Consider the following 16,871-nt stretch of genomic DNA (forward strand, 5'->3'; position numbering starts at 1 on the left):
CTGCACCTCAGCTCCCCTGTAAAATGACCAGCATTTCTGCCCCCAACAGGGATGTTACGAAGTTCAACATGCTAAAATCTGTGACATGCTCAGCAAAAACACATGCTTGTGAAGGAGGGCTGTGAAAGCATCTTATACAGACAGGAAAAGGGGCTGGGTCTGAAATCTGGCTCCAGACACAAAAGCAGCATTATCTATATATTCCAGCTGCTCTCAGTTACATCAGTGCCAACCCTGTCAAGACAACAGAATTGCAGGGCTGGGAGAATCAGAGCTATGCACTTCCTGGCCAGGATGGTCTGCAACTGAGAAACAACACTGCTTGACTTCACAAGCCTCAGCTGTGCTTTCAGGACAGGCAGCTCAACTCCAGCCTTTGTTCACTCAAGGCTGAACTATTCATTTAGAATTCACTGAGCTACAATGAACAGGGAACCCAGTGACAACATTTTTATAGTGACTCTCCTTACAGTGGGAGCTTGTAATTCCCAAGGCAACTCTGGTCTGTGTTTGATTAGTGTACTTAAATCTCCACCTCTGCTTTTCAGATAACCAGTATTTTCTGACAGAGCTTGCTCTTACCCTGTTGGAATCAATTCTTGTTCTGGAGGTGTAGATGGGAGGAGGGATGTTGAAGGCTTGAGGGACAAGATACTCTTCAGCATCCATCATATCTTCCAGGTCTTCCTCATCGAGAAGGTTTTGGAAGAACTTGCTGTCATTTGGGCTTGGGAGCTTCATACGGTCATCTCCCTAAACAGGTTGTAGTGGGAGAGGAAAATGGTCAAAAGATGAATTAATTTCCTAAAGAGGGAACTTCAGCCTTCTTCATGCCCTGGCAGCCAGGCTGCAGGGACCACACATGGAGCTTTGTTTGTTCTAAAGCTCCAGAGCCACACCATTTGTTTTGATTTTTTTTTTTTACTGGAAATATGATGACAGAAAGGGAATAAGTGCATAAATCAAGCCCAGCCATTTTTTTTTGCATTCTTGTGATCAAGCTTTTATTCTTTCTTCTCTCTTTTCCCCATGCAAGCTCAGTTTCTGACCCAAGTTCTGTCAAGGCCTGATGTGTTTTCTGAAATATCTCAGCTATTTGGGCTTACATGGAGAGAGGGGAAATAACATGGAAACTGCTGTGTCTGGACATTTGCTTCGTTTTCATTTGTATTTTTAGGGACTTAGAGGCTAAATTTCCCTCTCATCCGTATGGAAAGTTCTACAGAATGTAACAGAGCTGAAAGCAATAAAAATCAAACCAGGGAACAACAGCAACAACCTTGATATGTGTTTTTATTGAAATAGCATCTACAAGCTGGAGAGGCAAATCAGGGCTGCACTTTGCCTGGTGCTACAAAAGATCACAAAAGGCAGCCCATGCCCCAGACACATAACAGCCCACAGAAATGATGCTAAAGTTAACTGCATGGCTGAAGAATGGCCTCCCACTCTGCAAGAACTGTTAATGTCACATGTAGAATCCATCAGGGAATGATAGTTGTGCTAGGGGGTTCATACAGACCAGTTCAAAAGCTCAACATCAAGCTTGTCATTCTTGATTGCACCTGGGGGGAATGGGGAGTCACGAGTCAGAGATACCAGTGCAATGAAGTTACCTTGGTTTCTCCTCAGGAAACACATGGCCTGTATCATCTGCAGGGATCACTGGAGAAGTGTCATGGGATGAAATAACCCACCAGGGTATACAACAGAGGAGGGAAGGGCAGGGGAGAGAAAGGGAGGGAAGAGGTATTTGGAATAGGGAAACATGTACTATCTAAGTAGTTTAATCTGACTGATTTTTCCAGAATCACTTGTATGAGGTGAATTTACGATTTAACACAGTGGGGAATACTGCAAGAGAAATTCCACCTTCAGCACCATAAATCCTCTTGACTACTATTTTACTTTTCAAACCTATTTTACTTCACCTCAAGTTGAAGGTGAGCAGTGTATACTCACACTGTGCAGTAATACATCATGAGTAGGTTAGCATGATGGGAAATGACACACCGCACATTGAGACTAGCACTAGACCCTAAGCAATCAGGAGACATGAAATGGCAGTGACTGTACTTCTGGAGGCTCTTCAGCTAGGAATTCTTATGTCAGTGTGAAGCTAAGGACCAGCTGGATGCATCTCTGCTCTAAGTTCATGATGTGGAGCAGATATAACATGAAATATAACATGTGAGTATCATTACCTGAATCAACTTATTTCCATGCTTTGATGTCTGGTGTTTCATCATCACCTTGTTTCAATTTTTCGTTTTTGTTTGAACTGTTCAGAAACTGGGACCATCCAAGAACCTTACCAAAAAGATGGACTTAATTTCTGTGGCTTGAGTCTGAGTTGTAATAAACACATACATGACTCTAGGCTTTTGTAGAATGTCAGAGTGAAAGGACAAAAATTTCCACATGTGGCCGTACTCAGGGCATACACAGCTCCAGCCAGGTGCAGTCAGCAGATATGGCTGTATTGGTATTGCCACTTGTGAAGCACTACAGAGTCTACACAGCCTAAAGAGGACCAGAGGGAAGTCCCTCTCTAGCATGACAAGTACCAGTGTGACACAACTCCCTGTCTTCTGAGAAACCCTTACATTTAGGCTATAAGAAGAAACTTTCTTATGATCTCAGCAGTGCAGCAAAGAGTTTCTTCAGGATAATCCCCTGAGAGTCAGCCTAAGCAACTGTAGAACCAAGCAAGTCCTTGGTCTGAAGTAGGTCCACCTTGAACTTAAGAGATACAAAGGCAACTCCCGTAACAGTCAGGTTTGGCAGACAGAATTCTTGTTGAATTCCTCTGATGTTGCAGAGTTGCTTACCTGAATGACGAGGTATCGCTGAGGGTCTCGAGCCATCCTAGAGAATTCAGCAGCCAGCTCCTTGAATTTTGGCCGACTGTCAGCATCAATCATCCAGCCTGGGGACAGATGAGATGACAAAGAAAACAATTAACTGTCAAGGGAAGAAATAATTCAGTTTTTAAAAACATACAGGTTTGAAGTCCTTGATGTCTTTAATAGCTTTGGCCCAAAGAAAAGTTGCAACAAAGAGCCCAGAAGAATGGAAAGCTAGAACTGTGTGATGCATCTGAAACAGAAAACATCTGGTCTTGGCCAGAGGAGACTAGACTATTCAACGCTGCATGGATTTCTTCTTTGCGCTGAGCTCCTGTTCCCCACTCCCAAAAGAGAGACACTAACAATGCCTTCTGTGTTTATGTTGCCCATTTGTTTGTCAGCTCTGACTGTGTCTTATTATGGATGTGTCCAACCTCTAATATAATGAATATCATCTCATCTGAGTCTAGTAGGCTTATTACAGAGTTACTACTGAATACAATTTTACTTTTATTGACCTACTGTTCCACTATGACTTAGATTAAAAAGAGCTGTTCAAGAGCTCTGCAGGATGACTGACCTCACCTCCACCTTTCAGGTAGTTCTGCAACTCATGTGTCTGCATCACTAACACAGACTTCACACAAGGGATTACATGCTATTTTAATTGAGTAAGGGTGATTCTTGTGTCCTTCACTCTCTAAGTGTAATGTAATGTTATTCATTAAGAACATTCTCAAACCCTGCTAACACTGCAAAACAAGGAAGTAATATAGGTAGTTACCACCAGCAACTAGTTTATCTCAGTGTCAGCTTTTTCTAATGGAAGATCCTATCAGCAGCTTCCCAAGAACATGCTCTCATTTGCCAGAGAGGCTAAATGAAACAGGCCTTATCTCCTTCATGCTGTTTAACTGAAGAATTGACCAACACAGGAAAAACAACCCTAGTACAGCTTAAAAAGAATTTCACACAAACAGAGGACTAAGTATGTACACCTAGGTGTAACTTTCCATCTTCTACAATAACCCAGCTACTAGGACTTCCTTTTGTCCACTGAGATCCACTTCATACTCATTAGAAATCCTATCAGATGGAATGTTTTTGCACTCAACCAGCATGAACCCCTTGCACTATTCAGACAATTACCTGCATGCACAGTACCACTGTTTTCTGAAGATATGTTATTTACCTCTACTATTTTTTTCTTCCAGTGGTTTTGTATACAAAAAAGGGAAAGGACTATATAAGATGGATGAGATGTCTCTATGTTAATCTCTCCTAAACTAAGCCAGAAACACCAGAGAGATGTTTCCAATTCTTTTTAAATTAGAAGCATAGCCTTGGAGGATACTGTCACGTGTGTGGGTATCTTGGAGATAAAAGGGCATGTACAGATACTTTTTTTGCTGAAGTAAAAATATTCATAAATTATTATACTGGACTAAGAATGATTAAAAATATCCTCTCTGCAGCATTGCCTGTATTAATTTTACTTTTTATTGTTACTATTGCAATCATCATTCTTGTTACTAACAGTAAAACATTCATGTTTTCTTTTCTCAATATTTGGAACCAGCATTTCTCTTCATAACCTTCACTGGCTGGGTATCCATGTACCATAATTATGTTTAATACTATCTTTTTTAACATCACAATCAATTGTCATGGAAATGACAATGGTTTACAATAACAATCATACCATTTTGACTTCACAGCAAGAATATGAGATACAATCTGACAGTAATAAGAAGCTGAGCTAACTCAACCCTTGGTGGCTAAATTATTATCTTTTGCAATTGTGAAAAATGTGTGTACAGTATTTGAATGGAATGTACAGTATCTTGGGAAGCTTTTGTTTTGAAGCAGCCTGCCCTACTACCCAGCACTATCAGAGACCATAGATGCAAATGTTCTACACCAGCGTCCCTCTTGCACAGAGCACAGGAATGTTAAAAGTGACAAGTACTTACATTTCACCATCACCATATAAACATCAATAGTGCAGATTGGAGGTTGGGGCAACCGCTCTCCCTTTTCCAAGAGGTCAGGGATCTCCCGAGTTGGGATTCCATCGTATGGCTTCCCACCAAAGGTCATAAGCTCCCAGATAGTGACTCCTAGACAGAAAAGAAGAGTGAGTGTTAATGTTTCAGGTCATACCACTCAGATTCCTTTGCAATTTCTTACAGCACAGTATTCTGGCCCAGTTCTGGACTGCAATCTCTTCTTCATTACCAGTGCCTGTAAAAACACTGAAGTCTGGTCTCCCATTTAAAAAGCTACAGAAAATGGTGAAACAGCACTTCATGTTAATCTTCAAAAGCAACTCCACCCATTTTTATTGGTGTAACAAGCAGCGTGATAGATCTGACGCACAAGAGGAAGGTCCAAGACAAATAAATGGTGGTAAAGTAAATGGATACAATAACAAAAGAATGCACTGTGCTCTTTTATCATATCAAAAGGGAAAATGAAGGGCTGATGTACTCTATTATCTTAACGGTAAAAAGTGCAGATGTTCTCTAACTTAGAGCATTGATTTTCCACAAAGGTACAGCACAGAGTAACATTATGTCATTGCCTTTGCCTTGTAAGTCATCCACAGCCTCTTGTATTACTTTTTTCCTTAAATCACCTGGCGGATTTGGATTTATGATAATGCTGTGCTACAAAGCCAGGTTTCTCTTTTTAAATAGCCATAGGATTTGTTTTGGCATCAGAGCTGGAAATAAAGACAATATATCGTAAGTAACAGAATTTGTCCCCAAACAAAATCTTCACTATTGAAAATACTGCTCTCACACCAGTTTCTTTAACTTCTATTTTTATTGCAAAGGTCATTTTAAACACACCTCCAGATCAGTAACCTTATTTTGCCAGCTGTCATGCTAATGTGAAAGGTGATGGGCAAAATTACCATATATATAAACCACATATTTATTTCACCCTCATTCACCTCTTTGTTGATATGCATAGAATCATAGGATCATTTAGGTTGGTAAAGAACTTTACGAGCAATAAGTCCAACTATTAACCCAGCACTGCTAACTCCACCACTAAACCATGTCCCCAAGTGCCACATCTATGTATCTTGTAAATACCTTCAGGGATGGGGACTCAGTCACTTCCCTGGGCAAAAGTGCTGTGCCAGCACACCAGTATAAAATAACAAAGATATTCAATAACTATAACTTGTCAATTGTTTTTGTCTTCTCCTTTCTGACTATAGATAATCTGGGCTTCCTGCACTTCAAATGAATTTCATAAGGGGGGGGTTGTATTTTTTCCTAAGTGATATAGGGCATATAGAATTTGAGGAGAAAGAGCAGCTTTACATGATTGATTTAATTTGCATATATTTTTCTCAGCTGAATAGAAGGCAGCAGCTAACCAGTCACAGCAGTGTCTTTTGCTGCTACCCACAGGTAAAAGTGAGTAATGAATAGAATTGTACACCTTCTTGTTTCAAAATTATATGGCAACAGGAAATGTGAATAGGAGTCCATAGCCCTAGATACTGCTGAAAAATTCCACTTATAAAGGTATACATGAGTTATTAGTAATATCTATACTGGATAAGCAGGCAGACAGCCCAGCAGATGTGGCACAATAGCTTGTCTGCATAACAATTACCAATGTTAAATGAACATCTCAGTTCTCAAATGTGACTTGTTTTTAGGGTGTGTGGAGTCTCCATGAGCTAACCGATCTAACCAATTCCCAGGTTATCTGTGAAATTAAATGGATGCTTGTTTTAGTTAGCTTGGAGTCTCTTTCTTTTCTCTCTCATGCTGTATTTGCTCTGTATTACGACAAATTCCCTTCTATCTGACTGTAGGTACAGAAAGTCCCATAAGCCTGAATATGTTTTTTTGACATTCATGGCTTTTAGAGTTAAGATTTTCAAAGGACTGCAGAAAATTATGACCTGCAGCTGTATTTTTATGAATCTGTAGCTAAGCTGAAAGAGGCCTTCTTGTGTCATAACAATCACCCAAACAGCTACCAGACCAGGCCTTATGGCAGTCATCCCAGCAGGGACATCATATTTTAGTGAGCAGGGGAGTAATGCAGGAGACAACTATTGCTGTTTAGAGTTACACATTAAAAACCAAACCAAACCCAAATGCACTGGAATTAACTCCACTAGGAAAAGAGAGTATCTTTAACACAGTAACACAACTTGGTTTAATGCTTTCCAAGAGACAATTTTTTTAAAGTAATCAGATGAAGATTTACCATAGCTCCAAACATCACTCTGATGGGTAAATTTCCTGTAGTGTATGCACTCCAGAGCCATCCACTTAATTGGCATCTGTGGAAAGACAAGAGAAATGTAATCTTAAAATAACAATATTAAAACAGTACAGAGAGATCCTGTATGTAAACATCAGCTTCCTCCCTAATTCCTTTTTCAACTGCAAGCTGAAAGAAAAGCAGCACTATCCAGCATAGGAAATGGTTGTTCCTGCCCTCTAAATTGGGGCTTTGCCTCATAAAACATACAGAGGTGAGAAACACAATCCAGTTATCCACATTACCTCTTCTACCACCCAAATTTTACTGATTCAGATGTAATGGAAAAAAAAGGAACAACTCACCTTTGCACCCTATCTGTGTAAAGATGGGACCAACACAAAAATTACACCTAATTCCCCTAAACCTAAAGAGCAGCAGAGATGGTGGAACACAGAAGCTCTTTTGCCTCAGCAGTTTGCAAACCCAGACACTGTTATTTCAATTGCTCTCTAATGAGGCTAGCTAATAACACAGCGTTCATAATACTTCACAGTCCACATAATCATCATCAGGGTAAACAGGCAATGGGGACAATTTACAGTGCTTCATTTCTAACTCCTAATATTCGTTAGGAACTCAGCTCTCCCAGTTCTCCATGTCATTACTGCAGCGAGGGAAGGTGTTCGTGTAAGAAGTCCCAGGTTAGCCTCCGGCTGTGAATCACCCCTGGGAGGAGCTCATCTCTTCTGACAGAGCAGTGTGTGTAGGCAAACACAAAGCTAGGTTTGGCATAAGGGTCTGCCCTTCTGAGTTTGTGTCAAAATGAGATTCATGATGTTTCCTACTCCTGAGCTGTGCCTGTGAGGAACAGTCTTGCAGTCCATTCACTTCTAATGGACAGAAACTTGACAGATTTTTACCTGGCATGGACTTGTATGGGTTGCCTCTAATTTGGAACTATGGAAAATGTACTGTAATAAACCAAAGAGATACGTAAGTGCACACAGAATCTGAACAGATGGTGGGTGTAAAAGCAGAGGATGTGTCTTCATTCAAACCCTTATGAAAATACCTTCCATGAAGTTGACTAATGAAGATAACCTATACAGTTCTGGCAAAAATAGCACTCTTTAATAAAGTTTGGCTTAGCATTTGCAAAGACAGTTCATCCTCCTCCACTAAACTCTGCAGAAGTATATCGCTTTCATTCCCACTAAATTCCACTGGGTCGTTCCAAATGTGAACAACTGCCGAAGAAGCAAAGCTGCATCGTTCATCATGGAATAACTCAGGTTGGAAGTGATCTTAGAAGGTCTTTAGTCCAACCTCAGGCTCACAGCAGGTTCAGCTATGAGATTAGACCAAGTTACTCAGGGCTTTAGCCAGTCTGCACTTGAAAACCTCTAAGGATGGAAATCACACCACCTCTGTGAGCAACGTGATCAACCACTTTGTTATCCTCATGGTGAAAAAGCGTTTCCTTTTATCCAATCTGAATCTGTCTTAGCATGCTCCCAATACAACTAGAAGCTGCAAACATTGTGTGGATTTCACAGGATGCTTCTCTGGAACTGGCAAGTAATACATGTGACATGCAGATCTTGCTCCAGAACTCCCAGCATAGTGACTGGCCTCACAAGTCCAGGACACCACCTAACACCTGGTTTGCAAGGACCAGCTCACTTTCTGTCATTCACCAGCTGCTGGAGGGAAGAGGCAGAGGGGTTACTGAAAGGGGCATTAGAGAACTCGAAGAATCAGAAAAACACTGCCAAAATTCCACCTCCCCTGCCAGGAAGTCTCCTTACTGGGGAAGAAATGGGAAACAGCAGTGACTCCTTTCAAGCTCTTCACCTCATTGACTGAAATGCCAATGTAATCCATGTGACAACATGCCCTGTCCAGGTCAGCAGCCACACAAAGGCAGCTGCCCATCCAGGAGAAAAGCACACACTGGCAGCAGCTGTTTGTCCCAGCCAAGGGCAGAAGTGAGCACAGAAAAACACAGATAGCAAGCAGCCATAAAGCAAACTGAACATTTAGGAAAAGAATGACAGGAGAGGAAGAATCCCTTGGGATTTTATGCAGGTTGAAATGGGGAATTTCAAGATGTTAGGGAGCTGCCAGCAGCAGTATGTACTTACAGCCTTTACTTACAGCCTTCGGAATTTTAGAATGCATTAATCTGAAGGCCTTAGAAATGAGGTGAGGCACTATATGGATGTTGTGCAGTACGCTCAAAAGTAATGTGTGAAAATGCCTGGTTTCAAAATTATCTCAAGCTAGCTTTTTAGTGGCCTGGCATTCAGCTTGGTATTGGAAACTTGGATTCAAGAAATAGCATTCACAGGCTTTTCCAATGTGATAGAAGAGGTTGCTCTTTGTTGATAATACGTAAACTCTCATAAGCTACAAATACAACCATGTTCTGTGGCCTCCCTTTTTGTTTTCTGGAAAATTAGCTGCCTGGGAAAATGGGACTGCAAGTTACTGAGGTCCACACTGATCAGAGAAAGGGGCTTGGCAGGAAAGCCCTAGAACATCCATCCCTCACTGAACTAACTTCAGAAGTCTTCAAAGCAAGACTGAAAATGGAGCATATGAACAAAACCTAATTCTGAGTGTTAAAACTCTTCAGACAATTATATTTTGGCACCTGGAGAAGCTCACTGAGTAAAAAATGAGCAGCTTTTATGTGTGCTGTCACAACACAGTTGTTCTAGCAGACCGGGCTTTGCTAAGTCACTGACAGACTTTCTTACACAGATAATAGTCCCGTAGGTATACAGTGCCCTGAAAAGTAACTTCAGGAGGTTTGTTGCAGTGTGATATATTTACTTCCAGACATGTTCAGTACTCACCTTCCCTCCATCAGCATTGTACTCCTTTTCATCCCCTTCCAAAAGCCTGGCCAAGCCGAAGTCAGTGATCTTCACATGGTTTGGCGATTTCACCAGGACATTACGGGCTGCCAAGTCCCGATGGACAAGTCTCCTCTCTTCCAGGTACATCATTCCCTGAAGGACAAAGAACAGTGAAATAATGAGTCTTACATGATTTTTTAGAACTCCTTTTCACTGGTGACATGTGAAATGTTTGGTTCCCTTACTAGTATTCACCATAAGAAAATGGCCTAGAGGGCAGAAGTTCAACACTGCCCTTGCTCTGAGCAGGAGATGGGACTAGAAGGCTTTAGGTTCCTTCCAGTGTGAAGGACTCTGTAAGATTCTATGGTAACTGCCAAAGGAAAACAAGCAACAAAACCCCACACAGATATCTCCTTTGCGCCAGCAATTTTAAAATCTGAAAATGTGAGACAAAGAAAAGAAACATTACTGCTCTTAATTTTTTCAGACAGGAAATCTTAAGACCATAAAAAATAATCAATTCAGGCAGAGCTCCACAGAAATTAGGCCAGACTGAGAAACAATCCCAGCTCTGCTATATTCCAGGCAAGTGTCTGCAATTCAGGATGAGTTTTCTTATCCATCTCCAAATGCTTTTAAGTTGGACACAAATTTTCACTACCCTCAGTGGATTAGAAGGAAAACACTTCTTTATTCCAAGTTCTGCAACCCACTTGCCTTTTCACTCCTTTAAAGTTTTGCATGTAGTGTTATAAGAAGACACTAGATCAATGGCCATTTTTTTTTCATGAGCATAGATATTCTGTTAGAAGCACTTTTGTTAACAAGCCCATCCAGCTGCCTTTAAAGATAAGGTAACAAATACTCAAGCTGCCTGGGCTTAACCTTATTCTTACTCTGATGAGAGCCTAACCATCAGTATGGAAGTTTACATGATGCCTTGTGACACTGAGATGAACACCAAAGCTTGGCCTTATTAATTATATGACACATGAAGGATAGTCAGGCAGGATTACAAGCCTGTAATTTCGTTAAAAGGAATTTATGACATAACCATCATTATAAGAACCTACAGATGAAATTACACACTTGATAATTACCCTTAAGGTATATCTGTTCATATATTACCTCTGCATATTATATATGGTAATTTTTTAAAAGTCATTGCTGAATACTGAAGAGATCATATTATTCCATAACACAGATGATAATTCATAGAGTCACAGGGAGTGATTAAAATAACCAGATTAGTCAGTCTCATGGGCTGGATTTTATTCCCTTTCACAGCATAAGAAGCTCACATGTACCTATGCCCATACATACCAGGACAATTCATATGGGCACTCATAGTCACTGGGATGGAATGTAGCCCTTTCTTGACAGAAAGTGGATGTCTTTACAAAAAGCATCAAGTGGAGCTCTGAACTGCTGAGACTTTTAGGTGAAAAAAATCAGTGCAAAAACTGCTAAAAGGTTTGAAAATCTGTGGGAGAACATTTGGCATAAGCACTATTTCATTGTTGATGTGGTAGGCTTTGCTGCAGTCAACATGAAAGTGGTTTGAAAGGGGACAGAGGGACTCTGGCATAAAGAAAATGGAATTCTTTGTTAAGAACACTGCTAGTTGAAGCAAACACACCCTCTTGCCAATTGCAAATCAATACTTGTAGCTGTAGAACATCAGAACTGTAATTCTTTGCAAGCATTTTATTTTTTACACCAAATTAAAACCTGTAGAAAAAGGACAAATAAATCTCACAGCTCAAACAATCATGAATCACACAACAAACGCACCATGAAATCAGAAGCACCATGACTTAGCACAAGTGCCATCTGAAGAAATCCAAGCAGAAAAAGACAACGCAATCAATAGCAATGACACTGTGTAATGGATGAAAAACAACCACAACAATGGCCCTGTAAAATTCAGGTTAGGAATTCATGTAAATCCTGTTTCACATCTCTAATACTGAACCATAACCAGAAAGGTCTTCCAGGCAGTGTTAACATTGCTCTGGGAAACCGGAGGACTACAGCAATCTCCCAGTCTCATGTCCCTCCCTTTCACCTGGGGATCTTGCAGCCAGTCTGCTGAGATGCGTGCAGGTAGGTGTCAACCAACCAGTCTGGACATGCTTCAGAAAGCTGCTGAGAGAGCACCATGCTCGTGCTGTGTTGGGCTGAACAGTGCATGCAGGTACACAGGGCTTTGCAGGCTTTGTGGAGCAGCCTCTGGCCCTCAATTTGCTGAACTTAAAGTAATTCTAATCTTCAGGGTCATCTCTCACATATCTAAAATGATACCAGGTCTTTGCATTTTCTGAAAGTGCTGCCCTTGAAGTCAAGGCTGCAGTCATGTGCAAACAGACAGGCACCCTTGTGCTTCCCTCAAACACTTCTCTCCTGCAGCTCACAATCTCTTCTTCCACTTTCCATGGCATTAAGCACCTCTCTTTAGTCTTGCATCTTCCCTGCAAAAGAGCTCCTCCCTGAACAAAAAGTCTCAAGGTGCTGCTGACACTTCATTTCTACTTAGCTTAGGAAATATCCCAAATATTTAGAATGAACAGAAAAACATCATAGATTTAACTTCCAATATCCTTGGTCAAAATTCTCAATACTTCAGAATCAGGCAGGGAGAAAAGAAAGGTCCAAATCTGTAAACAGACATTTGTATGCACAATCTGATGAGAATGCAAGAAACCAGAGGATTTGATGGTACAATTCTGTTAACATCAGAATGGATTTGGCCCAAATAAAACAGTCGGTTTTAATAGATTCATTTCCACCTACCAGCACTAAAATGATACTATGATATTGCAGATTTCTTTGGGCAGAAATGAAGAAACAGAGTTTCTATCTCATTGAAATCAAAACAGATGATCTGTACCAATGCTTTAGCCTCCTGTCTTTAGCTAATGATAGATGGATGGCAAGGAATCCAGAAACATCCTTCACTGAAAGAGTTAAACAATCAAACCTTCAATCGTGCCTCCTTGGTCTTATTTACCTTGTCTACATATTTAATTTCCAAGCATTTTTTAAACATGTAGGCTAACACTGCAGGATGTTTCACTGTTTATTCTACTCATTCATTTCAATCTTGTGTTATTATTTAATATCATCTTAATAAGACTAAATTTTATTCAATCTAACCTCATTTTCTTACAAACTTGAAAGATGAATCATCACCAACCTCAATACTGCTCCTAACCAATACCACACTTGGATTTCTTTTTCACCCAGAAAGGGTAGAAATAGCTGTTTGTGTACTGTTGCACTTAGAGTTTACTTCACCTCTGTCAAACAAGCTTCTTGGTTTTTTTTTTCCCACCTGTATTATCTGCAAAGCTAGAAACAACCCACGTAGGGTTTACAGCTACAAAAACCTCTGCAGGTCCATGATGTGCAGAGATGCAAACCCTCTTTGGAATACCCAGTGTAAACATATTTGATTTTCCTGATACTATACCAACAAGTTTTAAAAATGGACAGTGGAAGTATAAGTGAAAAGGCATATATATATGTATATATTTTCAATAAATGAGATAATAGAAGCAGACTGAAACCAGTCTAAAACCAGGAATCCTACACTCGTCACTGCAGCAGTACTGTCTAAACATATCCTATGCCAAGAATCATCATTTGAAGGCATTTTTGAACCTGGCAGGAAAAGTGCTCTATGTTCATCTCTAATCTTTTTACATGACACAGAAGAATGATAACAAAAACCCCTCCTCTCTCCATTACACAGCTGGTGCCATCAGCACCCAACAGGCCCATGATCAAGTACCAACAGGGCAATTTATAAGTTACAAGGCAAAACTACAAGTGACCCTAGACTGTGACAATGGAAAAAGATCTGTTTGTAAAAAGGAAACTTGAAAGTCCAATCCAAAAGACACTATGCTGTGCCATTTGTGGTGTGATCTGTGAGGCTGGGGAAATGAAGTGCCCTTCAGGAACTGTCCAAATTAGAGCTATGCAAATGCCATATAATTATCAAAGTATAAAATGGCCAGATCATAAGAAACTCCATACTTTAATATATGTATTAGAACATTCACAACAGGGTGAGACTTTTATGCTGAAACCTTCAAGAGGAAAAAGTTCAACATTAAGCCATTAATGATCAGTTGTCCCATTATCTCTGAACCCAGATTCATCTCACACAAACACAAGAATCAGGCATGACCTACCTGTCACTGATACTTCCTCATCATAGTTATGACAGAGGTCTCCTCACAGAGAATGTCAGCAGAAATGCAGTTACTGCTAGGATCCCTTAGCATAACATCACTCCAAATCAGTGCCTAATACTATCAAGAAGTCAAACAGCCATTGCAAACAGCTAGAACACAGACCAGTTGAGGAAGTCCCTTTGGAACTTCAGGATGAGTAAGAAATACCACTTCATTTTTCACAACTGGCCTCTTATCCTCACCTAGTACCAGAGTCACTATAGCTGTGCTATATGGAGCTTTATTTAGACGTACATAGCAGTAAAACTGCCTGTAGCCTGGATCCCTTCTACCCGCATGATATGTAACTGTGAGCGTGTAAATTCTCCTTTCAGAAGTAGACACAAATGCCCTTGCCAGGCTTCAACTAGTGTTAAAGGTCTTTTATTCTTGCCTACACAATTACTAACCTGCCCTGCCCACATGTTTATACATTTCACACAATGCTTGCAACAGCACCAAGGAAACTAATAGCAGTGCTGAGGGGTAGAATAATAAGCCAAGATGGCTATGTTCAAAGAGGGGAGGTGGACAGGAAAGATGTAAGTGGCCACTAGGAGCTTAACACCAGGAAAAATTTCCTGCCTGTCACTTTTCAGCCTCGATAGTTTTCTGTGTAATAGCCAGGGTGAAAAGAAAATCAGCAGTTCTACTCGCTGAGGTGAATCCTGCTCTCAACCCATCAGTTCACTCTCAGAGCTGGCTTAAAAATAACAGAGAACAAAAATTACCTTGTTGAATAGACCAAGTTAGTCATTAAGAGCTATAAAAGAAGAAAGTCTTTCCAAATTTTATTGTGAAGTGTTTGTGAAGTCTCTGGGACTGTAGAAAGACAGATTAGGTATGGGCAGTTCAGGCATGGTCAGGTAGGCTCATGCCTCATCATGAGATAACATGTGGTGGCAACAAGCTGAAATGGGACAGTGGAAAGGAGATTTTGTGTCAAAAATCCATGGGAGGAGAGAAGACAGGGAGATGGGACACCTTTCTGATCCTTCCGAGCACTGAATCGCAATAGAAAGTATCAAATTAGGCTCATAAAGTATTAGGGCTTCCAGAGCTGCAGACATCTAAAGGTGGGCTGGGGGCAGATATAAAAAAGGGATTTTTTTAAAAAAGCAAAATGAAGCTTTTCTGGGAAGTTACAGGTTTGTCCCCTGAGATCTCCTGCCTTTAAGACATGGTCATAATTTGCTGTTTTCTGACTTTACTACCAGTGTTATTTTCTGTTGCTGTCATTTGTCTCCCAGTTCCTAGGGCGGTTTCTGAGCACAGCCTCCATTTGTACAGCTCAGAGTGTAAGAGCTGCATTCACTTTACTGAACTGTTCAGAGTCCCACCTCCCCACTGAGGATGCTTCTGTGTTTGTTTCATGGGTGGCAGCTGTCATTCAGGTATGTTCAACTCTTGGAACTGCATGAGCCTTGTCTGAAAGCTCTTCCCATTAGGTGCCTGTACCTCATTTCCAGGAAAAAAAGGTATTTATTATTCAGGATAGATTTAAACAGGTATGCAAGTTATTAAATCCAAAGTCCCTTTGGAATAATTACCAGAGGTGAACTGAAGTGTGTTGAGTCACTAACTGAAGTATATACATATGTCTTTGCATGATGCAAGACATCATTTTGCAACACAATTCAAGTTAAAAAGAAAGTACAAAAACCTTCACCTGCCTCAGCAGACAGCAGATAATCCTCTTTTTTTTTCAGTAGGACTTTTTCCTGTAGTCTATAATAAACATTATCTCCCTAAATAGAGGGAATGTTGATGTTATCCCATGCAGAAACGAAGAGCAGCCTGCCTTCCACCCACCAAAGCCAGCACACATGGCAGACTCATCAAACGGGTACGAGAAGGAAGAATATTTCAAGTCCAACTCAAATCTCACAGACATTAATCCCCAGCCTTGGAGACTGCTCTCTTTTCATCCTAATAACTTGAGGCTAGCTTAATAACAGGAATCACTACAGAAAGCCTCAAATGATCATCTTTTTTCCCACTTACCCCATGGAAAAAGTATAATTTTACCTGGGGCTAAATATGCTTTCAAGGAAAACGCGGTGCCCTTTGTTGTCAGGAGCAACCTGCATCATCTAAGTAGCTGTTACTCCAGAGATAGCTGTGGGAGGGAAAAACTGACACTGCTCTGAAATACACTGACTCAGCTGCAGAGGTGTTATTTGTTATGTAGGTCTGCTTGGGAGCTGGGACTGGAGGTCATCTGCACAGCCGAGGCAAAGCAAAGGATGCTAACAGTGCAAAGCTGCCAGACTGAGCTGGGGACTCACACCTTGTGCTATGCACCACGTGAGCTGCCAAGGCTGTCTGAAAATGTCCAGAGCTCTGCCCACTCCATTAAAGCTGGCAAGGGAGGCTCATTCCTGCATCCAGGGCTGTGGTATAACTACAGATATTTAGGAGTTAATTTCCCATTTATATGGGGTAAGTTAATACCTCTCTCTTTGGTAAAGGGTAGACAAGGGAAAGCGTATGCGAAAGTAATGTATTTCTTCCCATCTACTGTTCCCTTGACTAAGCATGTTCTCACTTGTGCTCCCCCCCCTCCAAAACCTGATTTATTGCACTGCTGAGCTATGGCCCAAGACATAAAATTAAAAAGATGCTAAGGCATAACAGGTCAAAACAAAGTCAGAAAGCAAAAGGAAAGGGAA

The 16,871-nt window shown here is 40.8% G+C and overlaps 1 protein-coding gene across 1 annotated transcript in view; it reads right to left on the reverse strand.

Moving 5' to 3' along the window:
• LOC104402109 (receptor tyrosine-protein kinase erbB-4-like) overlaps window positions 1–16,871 on the reverse strand; it is a gene marked incomplete at its 5' end in the record, with an annotated part of 118,024 nt that overhangs the window by 21,567 nt on the left and 79,586 nt on the right. The window contains 5 exons of the mRNA XM_010009896.1: window positions 583–753; window positions 2,832–2,929; window positions 4,823–4,969; window positions 7,092–7,167; window positions 9,953–10,108. Of these exons, the coding sequence (XP_010008198.1) occupies window positions 583–753; window positions 2,832–2,929; window positions 4,823–4,969; window positions 7,092–7,167; window positions 9,953–10,108 (648 nt within the window). The remainder of the gene's footprint in view (window positions 1–582; window positions 754–2,831; window positions 2,930–4,822; window positions 4,970–7,091; window positions 7,168–9,952; window positions 10,109–16,871) is intronic.

This window comes from Nestor notabilis, unplaced genomic scaffold, assembly GCF_000696875.1.
Source record: "Nestor notabilis isolate BGI_N333 unplaced genomic scaffold, ASM69687v1 scaffold8062, whole genome shotgun sequence".
In the NCBI taxonomy this organism is placed as follows: Eukaryota; Metazoa; Chordata; class Aves; order Psittaciformes; family Psittacidae; genus Nestor; species Nestor notabilis.